At 46.9% G+C, this 14,512-nt stretch overlaps 4 protein-coding genes across 4 annotated transcripts; 1 reads left to right on the top strand and 3 right to left on the bottom strand.

Annotated features, from left to right (window-relative positions):
- Window positions 1-465: 465 nt before the first annotated feature.
- Window positions 466-2,490, bottom strand: N7495_003617 (uncharacterized protein; the record flags this gene model as incomplete). Its single annotated transcript, XM_057206268.1, has 8 exons — window positions 466-759; window positions 821-1,290; window positions 1,385-1,436; window positions 1,506-1,646; window positions 1,697-1,790; window positions 1,846-1,853; window positions 1,980-2,032; window positions 2,100-2,490. The coding sequence occupies 8 exons, from the start codon at window positions 2,488-2,490 to the stop codon at window positions 466-468; spliced, it is 1,503 nt and encodes a 500-aa protein (XP_057063948.1).
- Window positions 2,491-4,207: 1,717 nt separating this feature from the next.
- N7495_003618 (SLM1 family PH domain-containing protein) lies at window positions 4,208-6,610 on the bottom strand (the record flags this gene model as incomplete). Its single annotated transcript, XM_057206269.1, has 2 exons — window positions 4,208-5,572; window positions 5,630-6,610. 2 exons carry the CDS (start codon window positions 6,608-6,610, stop codon window positions 4,208-4,210), a joined length of 2,346 nt encoding a protein of 781 aa, XP_057063949.1.
- Window positions 6,611-8,749: 2,139 nt separating this feature from the next.
- Window positions 8,750-9,533, bottom strand: N7495_003619 (Tim17/Tim22/Tim23/Pmp24 family protein; the record flags this gene model as incomplete). The annotated part of the gene is made up of 4 exons (XM_057206270.1): window positions 8,750-8,844; window positions 8,902-9,096; window positions 9,162-9,281; window positions 9,347-9,533. 4 exons carry the CDS (start codon window positions 9,531-9,533, stop codon window positions 8,750-8,752), a joined length of 597 nt encoding a protein of 198 aa, XP_057063950.1.
- A 549-nt stretch (window positions 9,534-10,082) lies between these two features.
- N7495_003620 (ubiquitin-specific protease UBP2) lies at window positions 10,083-14,193 on the top strand (the record flags this gene model as incomplete). Its single annotated transcript, XM_057206271.1, has 8 exons — window positions 10,083-10,104; window positions 10,173-10,936; window positions 10,964-11,171; window positions 11,224-11,894; window positions 11,946-12,474; window positions 12,540-13,023; window positions 13,076-13,517; window positions 13,576-14,193. The coding sequence occupies 8 exons, from the start codon at window positions 10,083-10,085 to the stop codon at window positions 14,191-14,193; spliced, it is 3,738 nt and encodes a 1,245-aa protein (XP_057063951.1).
- Between the last annotated feature and the right edge of the window lie 319 nt (window positions 14,194-14,512).

Below are 14,512 nucleotides of genomic sequence, written 5' to 3' on the forward strand. Positions count from 1 at the left end.
TTACAGGCTACTTACTATATTGAATGGACTTGAACTTCAACTTCCGGGGTTTTTTTTCATAGCTAGAGTACGTTGAATTTGGTCGCATTCCCACATATGCAGCAAATTCAAGCATGTGCTACACATAACTTGAATGTTTAATTTTTGATAGAAAGAAGATATGCTTGGGAGCAAGGAGAATAGAAGAGCGTTACCATTCTTATAGACAAAGTCGACCCCCTCAAGGTTGACTTCCTCAGACTAACAAAACATTTGCTCTTGAGAGCAGCGGCGGATAGGCGATTTTTCAATTCGTATCGAGCTAATGAGACCCCTTGGGGTTGAGTTGAGAGATTGAAATAGACATGTGGGAATAAGGGAATCATATCGAAATTGCGATAGCAATCAGAAAAAAAGAAACGTAAAGGGGGAAGGGGTCAGCGGAAATCCCCTTTGAGCAAGAAAGTATCAAACCTGGAAATCACTTTACATGATTTGATCTTGAGTCAAGCCGCTGGAGTACTCAGTGCCTTCCATCTTCTCGCTAGGAGGGGCGTCTGCGTTCATGTACTTAACGAATGTGATTCCCAGGGGACGTCCGCCGTAGTTGTAGCCGCTGAATTTGGCGATGGCGGTCTCGGCAGTGTCGGTGGTATCGAATTCAACGACGCCAGTACCTTTGGAACGTCCGTTAGACTCATATTGAATCTCGGCTCGCTCGACCTTGCCGATTGTCGAGAAAAGTTCGACCAAATCTTCATTGCAGGTTGACCAGGGGAGCTGTGATTTGTTAATATCATCATTTGAAAGTTCCAAACTCAACTCCGGACTGGGTACTTACGTTGCGAACATAAATAACAGCGCTTCGGTCGCCCCCAGGAGCAGCGAAATCGGTGAAGGGGTTAGGAGGGACTGATACAGGCGGGGCATGACCAGCGTCAAAACCACCGCCTCCAAAGCCACCAGGGGGTGCACCACCGGCAAAGCCACCACGGCCTCCGAAGTCACCGCCGTAGCCACCACGGCCGCCCATGAAACCACCGCGGCCACCAGCAAAGCCACCACGACCACCAACAAAACCACCGCGGCCACCGAAGCCACCGCCAAAGCCGCCACGGTTGTTGAAGCCCATACCGCCAGCAAAGCGATCTTCACGGACTTCGAGGTTGCGGCCCTGCCATTCGTATCCGTTAAACTGGGTAATGGCGTTACGTGCATCATCGGGCGATTCAAATGCAACGATACCGGATCCCTTAGGGCGTCCGGTGGGGTCAGTGTGTACATCGGCGCGAATAACAGCGCCTTGTTGGGCTAAAGACGAGTTCAGATCAGTATACCGAACGGTCAAATAGAGAAATGAATGATCTCAGGAAGAGGCTAACCACGACCTGTTATCTATACTTACCAGCCTGACGGAAGAGATCCTTCAGATCTTGCCAACCGACGTTGAAAGGAAGCTAGATTGACTTGTTAACATGGCCTGCTAGTAAAATTAGTAGACCAGGGGTGTCAGAGGGGTAACGAACGTTGGAGACATAGAGTTGGCGACCACCGCCGCCAGCACCAGCACCATGTCCACCGAAGCCACCACCGAAGCCACCTCGGGGAGGTCCACCGAAGTCGCCGCGGGGAGGTCCACCAGTGAACCGGGGCTCAGCCTCGCGATCCTGTGGATGAGGTTAGTGCAGTCCACCAGGCTTGGAGCAATGGATCTTACCTCTCGAACGTAAACGAGACGTCCCATCAACATGGAGTTGCTAAGTGTGTTGACAGCAGTTTGAGCTTGATCCCGAGTGGCGTACTCAACAATTCTAAATTTGGCGCGTTAGCACTGATCAAAGTAATGATTTGGATGAATCGACTTACCCGCATCCCTAATATCCAGACAAGGCCCATTCCGTCAATCCAATAGTCCTCGAAAAAATAAAATAGAAACCAAATCACGATAAAAAATCAGGGAAACGATCAGGAAATAGCCCGCGCTACGTATTTCTGCCCACCTTAGACATTCCGTTAGGAAGAAGTAAGACATCGGCAAAGAGAACTTCTCCAGCTGTAAACAGGCACCATTAGTTAGTACTTGCATCGTAGCATTTTCAAATCCGCACGATCCAGCTTACCCTGTCGCATAAAATCTTTCAAGTGGTGCCACTTGACATCATATGAGAGGTTGCCGACATAGACCCGGCGGTCTTGTTGAGAAGTGTCGCGAACCGATTGCATCATATTTTCTTTAGCAGCGGAGCGATCGTCAAAAGCCCGAGCCGGCGCGTAACCACTGCGTCCACCGTATGGGGAGCCCGAAGGACCAGCAGCACCAGTAGTTGTACTAACGGGAGTTCGGGAACGGCGGTCGTTGCGACGATAGTCGTCACGTGGACGACTGCGAGAACGGCTGCGCGGCGAGTACGAACGACGAGCACTGCGTCGAGGACTGCGCGAAGAGCGACGGCGAGGCGATCGAGATCTCTCACGCTGGAAGCGGTCAGCGTCAGGGTATTCCGAAGACATGGTCAAATAAAAGAAGAGTGTAAAAAAAGGAAAGCAAACAGCTCGAAATTGGGGGAGGGAGGAAAGAGAGAGGAATTGAGTTGAGGATAAGGTGATAAAGCGGGCAGAAGATGTGGAGTCCAAAGACAAAAAGCGCGTCCTCAAGTCATGTGACGAGCTCGAGATATTGAAGTATGACCAAAGTTTATGTTAAGAGACGTGCACACAATACTCCATCTTTGGAAAATGCCCCATAGAAGATATAGAGGAATTTAAATATGACAGACAACGGCGCTGTCTCATAATTCATCCCTCTTCCTTTATACTCCTATGAGGCTTCAAATCTTATGGCATGGAGCTTTCCGCCCCCGCACTGACCATCCGATATACGACATCAGGACTCGAAATGGAGTATTTGAAAATAGAAAAACACAGATTTAAATCAAATACGCGAATGAGATAGGTTACTTACTCTGTATGGCCGATAAATGTCGGCTAAGAGTTGGGAAAGTCAATAAATGTAACGATAAGGGGTTGAGAAAGAGAGAAGAAGGGTGGAAGAGAGAAAGAGAGGGGAAACAGGAAAGGATCAGGCCGTCCTAAGTTCATTTTGGGGGTGAAACAAACGATGATTGGATGGCCTGGAATAGGAGCTGAGAATGTGTACGGGGATGTGAGAGTAACGAGTAATATATTACTCCGAAAGAGAAAGGGAGAGGGAATACATACCCATGATGAAGGCTGTGTGGTACGAAGACCAACAAGGGTGGAAAGAAAGAGATGAGGAAGGAAAGATGAAAAGGTGAATGTTGTTTTGTTTTCGAAATTCTCGTACTCTTGAAGAAGCGGCCCCACCGCCTTACTGATTTTTATAGTCTATCTTATTGCCTGTTGTTGATTGATAGATGGCTATTGTCTTGTTCTTGGATTCAAACAGTCATCCCATTTTTGGAATAGCGTGTAATTATAATACAACAAAAGAAAACATGAAGTTAGACAGGTACCCGGTACCTACACGCTGTATACTTCGTGGTCGACGCACAGCCTAAAGCTTCATTTATATAATTTTAGAAGATCCATGGACTGAAAATCATGATCTAGAGCTTGATCAGGACCTCTGAAGTGGTGAGACAGTACCAGGATGAGACTTTGGAATGATTTAGTAGACCTCAGCATACTCTTAAACAGTATCAGTACGTAGGTACTTGTGCAAATCTCTGGCTGAGTATGCAATAGGTAGTATTCCGGCCCAGGCCTGAATCATTCCGAGTTCCAAAACCTGGGCACCATAGAGACTTCAAATCTTGGAATGGATAGTTGGTAAAGCATAGGTAAAATGTATAGTTCTGTCATAATAGCCTCTGTAGTAGGTATAACTTTCATAATTTGCAAACCTGCCAAGTCTGCCAAAGAGGTTTGGAAGTGTACATGATCATCCAAAATTCGTGTTTCATTGGACCCAAAACTCCACAGATCGCAAATTTCATCAAAGCTCAACAACCTTGGGAATCAAATAAAAAAGAACCCATATTACTAGTATGAGCCCCTGTGGGCCTGAACTGCGGTTGTGGCGGTAGTGGATCCCGCGATATAACAGAAACACCTAAAAGCAATAATAAGACGCGGTTCATGTTCATGTACGTGATAAAACCAAAAAAAAAAAAAAAGAATCAAAGGAAATCCATGAAAAAAGAAAAGGACATAAGTAATGAAATAACAAAAGAAATTCAAATCAATATCATGCGGCAACATTGGTGGGAGGGAAGCGGCCGGGAATCTTCATATCAATAGCAATCACACTGTCCTGTCGGATATGTGCCATATCTGGTCTTGCTTGAAGACCAGCCTGAGTAATGCCAGCTTGAGGATTGCTAGAATTTTGTGCAAGTTTCTGGGAATAACCATCCTCCAAAGGGTCAGAATCAAGTTCTCCTCCGTGAGGAATACCCTCTTCCACAGAACTCGGTATGGTATTGTTGGTGTAGTTGGTGTAGTCAGTGTGGGTAGGGACTGTGGATACACTCTCCCGATGAGATACTTGAGGAGCTGGGGTATAACGAAGACCTATAACAGAGGCTTGGTCTCTGTCTGATTTAATCTCACGATCATCTGCATATCTCTCCCTCTGCTTGGAACCCATCCAGTCTCCATAGTAACTATCATGTGGAGGAGCCAACTGAGGGCGTGACGCAACAGAGCCCTCATTTGTAGGCAGTGGGGACACATTGTCAATTTCACGAGAGCCGGTGTTTAACTCCCGCCCAGATGAGCTAGCACCACTGGATGGAGACAGCGGTGCTTGAAGGTGTCGATCAATCTGAACATCACTGGGGAAAGCCCCACCAGGCTGACGAGTGGCAGACATAGGGCGATCCTGGACCAGAATAACTGATTCGGCAGAGTATGGGGTACGATCGGCCTCATCATCCTCCATAGCCTCACTGTTCATAGACATGCCACTCACACTTCGGACGTGTTTTCGAACAAACGCATTACGGGCCTCACCTGTCTTATTGCTTAGACCCTCGATATCAGCGTACCACGACATCATGGTCTCGTGGGATTCAGCACGGAACACCCATGAGTGACCCCGATGCATCGTACCAGTCTGGCGGCCCTTCAACATGAATTTATGAGAGCTTGAATCTTCTTGTGAGTGAGATCCAAGTTTCTGTTCGGGAAGATACAGAGACATGACTGGAGTCTGCCACTCCACGCGATCCGCAGACTTGAACTCGTGCAGGTGGGTAGGCGAGAGCACGTACCAGCCTGGAGTGTAGCTCTTCAGGTACTTGCTCTTCCGTTCCAGCATACCAGCTCGAACTTCCACTGTAGCTGGATGATCTTTACCAGAGTATGTGATACTTTCCACATTGCGAAGAGGGATCCGCGGGTCGACCAGTTCATCAGTATTGGCAACGAATGAGTTCCACTCGTGATCCTGTGGCATCGAGATCGGCCCCGCGCGCAACTTCTCCACAGTGTCGTAGGCATCATCGGCTTCCCGCTTGAGGATGCTGGCATATGCATTATAGGCCTTTTGAATCTCACTGACCACAATGGACTCGAGCTCGCGACCAGAGTTCTCCAAGTTCAAGTATGCCTATACAGTGTTAGTTATACGGAACATATTTTCGCATTTGAATCGAGTGCGACAAACCCGATGCAGATAATTCTCTTCCTCAATCTGTTTTTCGACTTGTCGCTCAACACCTAGACGCAACAGGAAGGGATCACCCTTGCCTGAAGTGGCAGAGGGATCAACGTCTACTAAACCTAATGACTCGTGCAAGTTGCGAACAGCTTTGCGCGTAACATCAATTTCCTTCTCAACGGTGTTCTTGAAGTCTCCAGAGAGGTTCTTGATCTCCTTTGTTTTCTTTTGGAGATCGCTTCGCAGGCCCGTCAACTGACTAATGACCTCGACCTCGACCTCGGCAGCCTTGCTTGCCTCGCCGTATCCCTGACGGTGGAAGTCGCGGAGGATCTGGGTCGCATCGGCCAAGCCACCCGACTGCAGAAAGGCAGCGGGTACGGACTGGTTATTGATGATGTTGGACGCGGATAAGAAAAGCTTTGATCTGGTTTCGTAGGACTTCTGTACATCCTTGAAAAATACGATTAAATCCTTCAGGATCTTGCGCCAAGCTTGAAAACGACTGGCTAGAGCCTCTGTCGGGTTTCCGGTTGTTGGAATGGGGACGGCAAAGACGCTGTTTGGGTCCTCTACACCGTCCGCATACTTCTCACGATCGCCTAAGCTTAGGCTCCTCACACTGCCTGCGCGGAGTGAGCGACGGCTTCCATTTCGTCGTATACTACTCTTCTTACTCAGAGAGTTCTTCTTGCCCAAAAAACTGGATCGAGACGGGGTGGTCGAACGGACGTGGGACATTTGCGAGACCGAGCGCCGAAGCCCGGAAGGGCGCTCTAGCGCCAAAGAACTGCGGGGAGTTTCAATCTCCCGTGAGATTCGCGACTGATCGAGGGCGAAGTTGGAGCTGTTTCCAGCGTAGGAGTTGGGTCGCGAGGAACGGAGACTTCCAAAACCGCGTCTTAAAGTGACTGCTGGAATCGGATCGGTCGATTGCGCGAAGTATGCATCCTGCACGGGTGTCTGTGGCCGCGCGGCCATCGCCATGACAGGGAACGTGGTAGAATATGGAGAATAAACCTTGAAAGGCAAGGGATGCAGAAGTATATTCGATTATTGGGGATTTCGGTTATATAAGAGGGAAAATGTGAGAAGAGGTTCAAGCAGTCTGAGATATAAGGGTAAAAGGGCAAAGGGCAAAGGGCAAAGGCCAAAAGGTAGAGGGTAGAGGGTACAGGATAAAAGGGAGGAGAGATTAAGATGGAATTATTTAACTTGACTATTGAAGGGAGAGTTCGAGGTGGGTCGTAGGTGGATGACGTCTATCGATCGAAAAAATAAAATAAAAAAAGTGATGACGGTACACTTTCTCTCGATCTTCATCTCCCGGGAACTCCGGTCCCCTTCTTATTGACGTCTTTGGTACGAACTGCCGGAATGTAAACATTCAATGTTACTACTATTTCAACTATTACACTCAGTTTCATCATCTACTTCTTTATCCTCTAATCTATTTACTTCTTAGTATCCAATTATAGGAGAATGGAGCTAACTGTGGGTTCAATCTGGCTGCCTTCGGCTCAGCCTCCTATTATACAGGGGCTTGTTTGCCCCTATAGGGACATGATCCACAATCTGTGGCTTGGTCTGGGATATTAAGGGATCTATTTTCCCCTGATCTTCTCAAATAAGAACCGCAATTGAAAGGAGCCTTACTATAATAGTTCTTAACTTCATCCCCCTAGATCGCGAGCCTTCTAGAAGCCTTGTCAACAACGCAATTCAAGTCCCGTAGAATGTTCTCTCCATTATTGATTGACTAATCTAAGGTATTGCGCTTATAGTACGGATTACGCGGTACCTAGGTAAATAATCATTGACTAACTACTATGCAGCCAGGTGACTATGAAAATGTACTGTGATCGCTATTTTTGGCGAAATGGTTCCAAGAGTAGATAAAATAACAGGGTTCACACATAGAATGGCACTGAAGCTTTAGAACCATCTTGGCAGGAAAATGTTCACAATAGCGTTAAACCCATAATATTAGTAAGGGCCAAAGTAACCTTGGAACTGCCCAACTGCCAAGGTCGACGATAGTAGTCGGTTCATTCCTCTAGAGCTTCAACTGGCCATACCTAGTGCGATGAAGTGAGCAGGTTACAGGCAGCAGTTCATTCGGGACAGATATCTCCGTGAACTCGAATTGTTCGATTTAGATCTCTCATGAACCATAGCCGAGGGTCCACTTTCGGACATAGTGGGCACTAAGGCAATCAATTACGCCGTAGTATTGTTTTCAACCGGGCGTTGCTAGTTCACTTGAACGTACAATATCATATTGTCTTATACTACCTAGTTATACGGCGAACTTGGAGGTCTCCTTTTTAAAAGTACAATTAGGTACACAGCGTAGAATCGTCCTGTCTAATAGAGCGATAATTATTTAGGCTTGTAACAGCCTTGGAGGAACAGTAAAGAGTACCCATTTGAATCCCAAGTACCTGGGTATAAAGTCCAAGGTCTGCGTTGTGTACATAGCTCGCTTATAGTTCCAAAAATTGAAGGCTAACTAGGTAGTCAGTCATCGCTGTTTTTATCTCCAGGGCTTTCTCTTGCTATTTTGTGGATTCCGAGGTAGTAGTTGGCCAAAAGCCGGAATCGGTTAGGAATCCGAAATAGCAGCTTAGCAGCTTTTCGTCGAAACTGGCCTGATTACCTAACTGAACATAAGTTCATGATATAATTAACTACTAAGTAGTCAGGTAGTTGACTCAAGAGTAGCTATTTCTCACAATGTGCATTTCTGTACTCAACTTGTGTGGATCCTGACTTTGATATACCTGTTCCATCATTGGTCACAAGAGAGCCCCGCGGCATATCAACCTGTCCCACTCCAATTGAGCTTGTTTAACCTTAGCACAGCATATTCAGCTGTATACTTACTGTGTCATAGGCAAATTATCTAGCTTTATTTCCCTCGTCAATTTGCAGATGCCATCTCTTAGAATGCGCCACTGCGAAGTCTTAGGCATCTACGTCACTTGATACAACAAGACTCTGACAGATGAAATTTGTAGAATTGACGTGTCCGGCATGCTAGTGGCCACCGTAAGAAAAAGGTGATAATTTACAAATCGCAAATCGGGAAACAAGGCAAGGTCGAGGTTGAAGCAAAGAAACAATTTATGATGCGGGGATAGGGGACGGAGGAACCGAAATTCCGTAAGACTCTTGGATTCGAGCTCTGCGACGCTCCTCATAGCCAGGTGCGTAGATACCTGGATATTAGCGCGTTAGTTTGCCAACGTGTCAGGGATAAATGGGACTCAACGTACCACGTCCCTCGCCAAGCTGCGCGAAAGTCTCCTCCGCGGGAGATTGATAATTCTTGCGGATTTTCTGTCGGCGGTCGAATTCATCCTCAGAGTGGTCCTTCTTGTATCCGAACAACGATCCACCGGTGTAATCAAAGGCATACATGGAGACCGCTAGTGTGGTACCGTATCCCAAAAGAGCCGGGAAGGTTCGTGCTACGGATGAATCAGAGTTTGTTCTTCAGGCAATATCAAGTCAATTGAAGCTCTTCCAGACTTACATCTCATTCCCATGAGGGCACCGGCGAAAAATCCACCCAGAGCGGTGTTCAGCGGATCTTCTTTCTCGCGCAGGTTGGCCGAGGCGGTCTTGACGAACTCGTAGGTACCACCCATCGCAGCTAAAATAGATCGACATGAGCAATTGATTAATAAAAACAGGAATTGAATCATATGCAATCCGTACCGAAGATACTAATAGTACCGCCACTGCGGAGGAAGACGCCCAAGGGTCCGACATTTTGTCTAGTAAGAGTGTTCTGGACTGCTGAGGCAAAGAGACCAACACCACCAGTCAACGCAGTCGCCTTGACTGCTGCAGAGATAGCATCTTTGGGGTGATAGCTATGATCCTCGTCGTGGTGGTTCGCCATGGCTGAGAGGAGAGGGGTGGACAAGCGGATTAGACGGGTTGTGGTTGTTGAAGATTAACTCCATGGGAGTACGTTTCTGCTAGGGTACACCGCCTGCAGTTTTTGATACAATCCTCTTAAACTGACCGCCTGCCAAGTCTATATAAACAGGCACTATCTAGACCGTTTTATTTACCGCCTCTATTTTGATCGAAAGGCGGAGCCTACTTGTGCTCATGATTCCTCCCACTCTCAACTGTTTCTCTTGTCATTGCTTCGATCTTTTTTTATTTTTGAATCCTACATCTCCCTGAACTTCCCAGAATTCATCCAAATCCTTGAATACCCCCCCCCCCCCCCCCCCCCCACCATACATCCACCCCGAACAACCCCCAAGCTTACCAACTAGCTTGTGCGGTGGGTGCACCCCGCTGCATCTCCGCGCCAGCGAGATTCCGTCATTAAGCGCCAACTTCAGTCCAATACCCATTTCGTTTGATTTATGATTTAATCTCATAGAAACTCAAGAACCTCTGCGGTTTCAAGTTCTGAAATTCATCAGACGCTCCTATGGAGCCTTTCCAGAAAGCTGGTAAGCCTACGAGCTATCTTCTTTAACTACTCAACTACGAATCCATTGCTAATTTTTTGATTTATTAGGCAAGTCTGGTCCTCGATTTGTAGAGGACCTCATCAATTACGACCCTGCTCATGTCTCAAGCAACGGCCCCAACTTGCTTTCGCAAGTCCCTCCCATTTGTCGCGCAAACCCCGATGGTTCGTATTGGGCCTTCACATTCGATAGGGATAGCTGTCAACACAACTATGTCGTAAAGAGCAAGCAAACAAAATTCTCCATGGAGCATGGCCAAGGAGGCCGGGTTTCCGCTGTTTGCTCCAAATGTCGTTGTCATATGCAGGTGGTCATGGCTTATCGAAGCACATGGAACGAAGGGTCTACAACCAGCAGCGATGCGGATCATTTGCACCATTTTGTGTACACACCATCTCATGATACTTTGTACCAACAGTCCTTCCAGGGACAAAAAAAAGACAGGTTCTCCTTTCGGTGTTCCAACGATTGCGAAGCAATTGTGTCTGTGCACATTCAATCGCCAATTATCAGCCCTCGGTTCGAACAAATGTTGACTGATCCACAACTGATACGCTCTCGAACTGAGGAGGCAATCAAGATATACCCTGCTCGCTTTGAAGGAGTGGTCCCATATTCTCCGATTACTATCTTGGATAATCTGCGCCGATATCTCAGCAATTCTATTGATGGTAAAGGACGACCCATCGCCGCAGACAATCCGCGTTATCTTGCCTCATTTGGCCTCAGTACCGGGCCTTGCAGAGAGTTATTACAGTTTTTGGGATTTTCATTCAGTGAAGTAACAATCAATTCGAGCTTATCTTTGGATGTTATCCGATGCTAACGGCTTTTCTAGAGCGATGGGACCTGTCACCCTCCCCAGCCCATTCAAGATGCTTTTATCCCTTACCGAGACGATCAACGCATTTTCCTTGATAATACAATTGAAGAGCTTGTCTGTCTGATCAATCAGCGTCCCGCTTCAGAGCAAGAAATTCTGCGCGATCTCCCCAAGATGCCTTCTCTCGCTAGAAGTGATTTCTTCTCCGTCTTGGAGGCATACTGTAAGTCAATCGCACCTTGTACGGAGGACATAGTGACTGACTTTCTAAACAGACGATACAGTTGCATACGATAAAGATCGCTTTGTTGGGATGGAGCCGTTGTTAGATTCCCATTTCCCGCCCTTTCAACCCCTCTTACTGATTCCGCTCTCCAGTTACCATAACCTCGGAGCTGTGGAAGATATGACTTCTAGCCTGATTGTGAAGTGTTTTGACCTGCAAATGAAAACAGATCCGACAAATTCCAAAATTTATCTGCAATCGCTGAAGCAAATTACTGATTATCGCAGTACATATCAGAAAGACACGGCAACGCTTGCAGTGGCAATTGAGAACGCGTATGCTCAGGGGAAATACACGCAGCGGGATCTGACGGATGCAGCTGAATTCTTTGGCCTGCATTGGCATCAAGGTTTGAACCATCGTCATATAATTGACAAGTTTTATGGACTGGGAAATACCCCTATCAAATCTGTGGACCTTTCGGACGAACGACACGAAGTGGCTCGTGAAAAATTGCGCATTCTCGGTGAAGAGCTCCAAAGCGAGGAGATCAAGCACATCTGGGGCCAGAGTGAGATCATCGACAAAACCCCGCAATTAAGTCTCATAATGCTCACAATCTACAAATTAGATCTGTCTCGACTTGACCATTCTTATGAATACCTTGGTGTTAATAAATTAGCCGATGACGATTTCATCAGCGCAGCGTACACTGCGAAAGTAAGTAGGAAACATCATTCCTTGACTGAGTATGGCTGACATTCATCACAGATTATTGATAGCCCATTGGAAAAGGTTCATGCTGACCGAGCACTCCAAGATATCGCGGATGAACGAAATTCTTTCGAGTTGAAGAAAACCCTCGCTGGTGACATGACTCTCGCAGAAGCTTATCAGCTGTTTGGATTAGACCCAGCCACGACCGATGATGGCGATCTTCTCGCCGTGTACACCTGTTGTCTTGCAGATTACCCTGCTCAGGCTGATGCATATGCACGCGCTCTTGAAATAATCGGTAGAGCAACGAATAGTGCCAGTATTAGGGAAATGCTTGGAATATTTGACGAATCGCCTTCAACGACTCTTTTGCCGTCCAGTGGTCCAGTTGGCCTGTACAATATTGGAAACACCTGTTATCTGAACAGTTTACTCCAATTCTACTTCTCTATCATCCCATACCGAGAATTGGTGTTGAACATTGATCAATACAAGATGGACGTGACTGATGAACAGAGTCTGGAAAACAAACAGGTGGGATCACGTAAAGTGACTATGAAGGAAGTGAAACGTTCATTGACATGTGAGTCACTTGCTACTGAAATTGATATCTCTTCTCTACCTGTGTAAATACTAAATGAGTTCCAGTCCTTTCGTCACTTGCTTCTCTGTTTCGTGACATGATGAATCCTTCTGGGAAACACTACGTCGTCCCGACGAAGGAGCTCGCCCGCCTAACTCTCATCAGCCCAGGGAATGAAGCTGCAATCCGTCGTCGATCAACAATTAGCGCCGTCAAGCCTCACGGTCTTGGTGAAGTTGACGGTGCCGTTGTGCTGGGGCCCTTGGGCCCTCCAAAGATCGTGGAAGATAACCAGGAGCAACCGGTTGATATAAACAGCGATGCCTATGTGACCCTTGAAGTTGCTGCCCATCCACCGCCGGTTCCTCCTAGACCCAGCCCCCAGCCTGAATTTCACACTGATTTCAAGACAATCGAGGAGGCCGAGATTGAAACTGGCGCTCAGCAAGACGTCATTGAAGTCATCAATAACGTCCTCTTCCAGAGTCAGTGTGGTATCAAACCGACTGCGATTGATAAGGACGGTGAACAGGTTGACATGATCAAAGAGTAGGTCAAACCCGCGTCTACTTCCATAATACCGTATCTAACGTTCTCGCAGCTTGTTCTATGGTCAAACCCGATCATATATCTCTACCGCTAAAGGCGTACGTTCGAAGGAGGAGCGTTGGTGTGACATCAAGGTAGATGTAGTCGACGGACCGAGAGACATCTATGCTGCGATTGATGGGGCCTTCGATGCGCAGAAGATCAGTGTGGAAAATTCCGAGGCTGAACAATACGCGTCTATCACTAGCATTCCTCCAATTCTCCAGATTCAAGTCCAGCGAGCTCAATTTGACCCCGTCACTAAGCTTGCTTACAAGTCAACAAATCATCTGCAGCTTCATGAAGTCATTTACATGGACCGATACATGGATAGTCCGGGAGCCCCTGAGTTAGTGGACCGACGACGCCAATGCTGGGAATGGAAGAATGCTCTTGCTTCGGCTGAAGCTCACAGAAAAGACCTACAAAAGGTAGCGTTTATTCAATCAATCACCGTTTCACTGTTGGCTATCAAATAATGGGAGCTCAATCAGACTGACTTGATATATATAGCAATTCAAACTCAAACACCAGCAATCCCGTGACTTGCCAGACGAGGCGACACGTGCAATCCTTCATGAACTGAATGACCTGGATCTGGACGAAGACTCATTAATGGAAGATGCCGAAAATGAAGAACCCGACTCATTGAACAGTGAAATTGAAGACATTGAACGAATTATGGCTTGTATCTCCACTAGTAAGTTCCAAAACAACTCTCATATTTCTTTTACTGACACACTTGAAGCCTTGGATAGTGAAATCGAAGACTTGAAGGCGAAGATCGGCAGCCAATTCGACCACCCCCAATTTCAGAATTTGGCTTACAGCCTGTACGCAGTTTTCATTCACCGTGGAACTGTAGATCGTGGTCACTACTGGCTGTACATGTTTGATTTCCGACAGAACATCTGGCGAAAGTACAACGACGAAGATGTAACCGAAGTCAAGAACACGGACGAAATCTTCAAGCCTTTCAACGTAATCGATCCGCAGACTTCCTACATCTTGGTCTACCTTAACGATGAGAAGAAGCACCTTCTGGCCAATCCCGTTTGCCGACAGTCTGAGGGCGAAGAGACAGAGCAGAATGAGTCGAGGGATAGCCCGATGATCGATCTCAGCGACTAAATCGTCTACAACGAACAGAAGACGAATATTTCCTCAATCTAGTTTCCAGCGAACATCCACAAGTCCAGTGATTGGGCTAGGCGGAAGAAGGGGATGATAGCGAGGGATGAAAGAGGTATCGGTTAACGCAGTCCTAGAATGAGGAATGTAAGTGGCGTGGTTGACCACCCACGAGCGTGATAACGATATCACTGGAGTCTTCAAGAAAGCTACGTACATATTTAACAGTAGAAACTCTTATCATGTAACCAATCCTAAACTGTGTATCATTCATGCTGTTCAACGATCTAGAGCTCTCAATATGTACAAATTAGGGTCA

Source organism: Penicillium taxi, assembly GCF_028828555.1.
Source record: "Penicillium taxi strain IBT 34144 chromosome Unknown utg000003l_segment0_segment0, whole genome shotgun sequence".
In the NCBI taxonomy this organism is placed as follows: domain Eukaryota; kingdom Fungi; phylum Ascomycota; class Eurotiomycetes; order Eurotiales; family Aspergillaceae; genus Penicillium; species Penicillium taxi.